At 44.2% G+C, this 1,917-nt stretch overlaps 1 protein-coding gene across 1 annotated transcript in view; it reads right to left on the bottom strand.

Moving 5' to 3' along the window:
• Positions 1–788: 788 nt before the first annotated feature.
• LOC101572865 (sperm acrosomal protein FSA-ACR.1) overlaps positions 789–1,917 on the bottom strand; it is a 2,008-nt gene continuing 879 nt past the window's right edge. Inside the window, exons 2-3 of the mRNA XM_004641447.1 lie at positions 1,100–1,228; positions 789–946 (exon numbers count right to left, since the gene is read on the bottom strand). Of these exons, the coding sequence (XP_004641504.1) occupies positions 789–946; positions 1,100–1,228 (287 nt within the window). The remainder of the gene's footprint in view (positions 947–1,099; positions 1,229–1,917) is intronic.

Below are 1,917 nucleotides of genomic sequence, written 5' to 3'. Positions count from 1 at the left end.
AAAAAAAAATCCATGAAAAATATTAACTTGATGTTCTGAAATAGAAAAGTAGATTTGTAAGATTTTATTTGTTAAAAAAATTTAACTCATTCAAAGTCAACCAAATGTGAATTATATGCAACAGTCTTCACAAGATACACATGAAATATTCCTCCCTGCCTCCCCTCCTGTCTCTCTCACTCATCTTCTAGCAAGTGGCCTTTATTCATGCTTTAGCCTGTATCTCTGTCTTCTGTGACTCATCCTCACCCCACTCCTCTGCTCTCTGGACTCATTGAGGCTCTCTCTCAGCTCATCAGGGAGATGTTGATAGGTTCTGGGAATGTGTCCAAAGCTGTGGATCTGAACTTACCAGCCTCAAGCCTGGATTTCATCCGGAATTTTAATACCTCCCCATCCATCCTGCTGACGAGGCATGTCTCCTGAGTATCCCAATATCCCTTGCAACTCCTGATCTATCCAATGCAGCCCATCAACTGGCTGGGCATTGACAGTCTCTTCTAAACTAGTGTAAGCCAGGCAGTAAGCCAGAGTAACCCAGTGACTATGAGGGAGGGAGAGGAAAGCGAGGAAGGCAACTGGAAGCTATCAGATGAGAATGAAGAGAGCAGAGAATGCCAGGATGCACTGAAATGCTTAGTGCAAGGGGCAGAGGGACCGTTGTTCAGGAAAATGGGGAAAGGGCATAGTTGGGGGTTATATGAAGACACTGCTTCCTCAACAAAGCATAGATAGAGGGTGATAGCCCAGAGACACCCGGGAAAGGAAAGGCATAAAGAAATTGGCAGTCAGATAATATTCTCATTTGCTATTTTTCCTTTATATCTATTACAGAAATTTCGACCTTGGCAGCAAAAGCTTGAAACCTTCAGATTCTCATTGTACAGCTTCCAAGCCCTACATGGATTTGAGCAGTCCAGTATAGTGTGGTTGTAGAAAAACCCATCTGGAAGACAAAAGCATTCATATTTAGTGCCGGAAAGCAACACTTGGGGCTCCATGCGAAAGAATCCCCCATACCCACACCCAGCCTGGTCTCCACAGTAGAAACGTGTACAGCTCCTGCAAAGGGCGACACTGGACTGTACAACAGCATTACCTCTTACGTTGAAAAAGTAGATGTCCCTGGTTCTGCATCCACCATCTTTCTCCATGGTACAGTTGCCCCTGCCTTGCACACACCTGCCATTCATGAATACACTGCAGACCATGCATAGCGTGGCTTGAGCTAGGGAGAGCAGACGAGAAAGCTAAGCCTAGCGGTGCGTGAACGGGGCACACTGTGGGCCGGAGTAGCTCAGGGATGAGGCACAGCCCCACGTGCTCTCATACTGACTCTAGGGCCATTTGTATTCTCATTAGATTCTTTCCTTTGGATATTAAGATACGGAATCTTTGGCTTAGGGGTCTGACAGTACATTAAATTGGTTCACACTTTTAATGTGTAAACTTATGGTATATTAATTATATCTCATAAAAACTGATTTTTTTAAATAAACAAATAAGCTCCAACAAGATAATATTTGCAGGCTGATAGGAAAAATACTAGGAGATGAGATGTTGTGCACAGAGATATGAAGAAGCAGGTCCAAGTTGAGATCTTGCACTTAAACAACACAGAGATGAGGCCTCCTTAAACTCCATTCCCTGGAGCTTAGTTCAATTTCCTGTACTACCAGTTCTGTACCTACACTCTCCTGAAACCGAGGGAAGAAATTCCTTCAACATGGTGCCTGCGTGCAGAACAATGACAGGGGTTCTGTGGACAACCAGCCTGGAAACAGTAGCCCTAAAAAAGGATGGTGGACAATGACTATGCTGACTTGAACATCAGGAGGAAAGGCTTGGTGTCTACATGTTTCCTAAAACCTTGCTAGAAGTTATCCAAAGAGCACACATCACTGAGCAAGGAGATGC

Source organism: Octodon degus, unplaced genomic scaffold (assembly GCF_000260255.1).
Source record: "Octodon degus isolate 3935 unplaced genomic scaffold, OctDeg1.0 scaffold00136, whole genome shotgun sequence".
Classification (NCBI taxonomy): domain Eukaryota; kingdom Metazoa; phylum Chordata; class Mammalia; order Rodentia; family Octodontidae; genus Octodon; species Octodon degus.
This window is presented reverse-complemented; position numbering and strand designations above follow the sequence as displayed.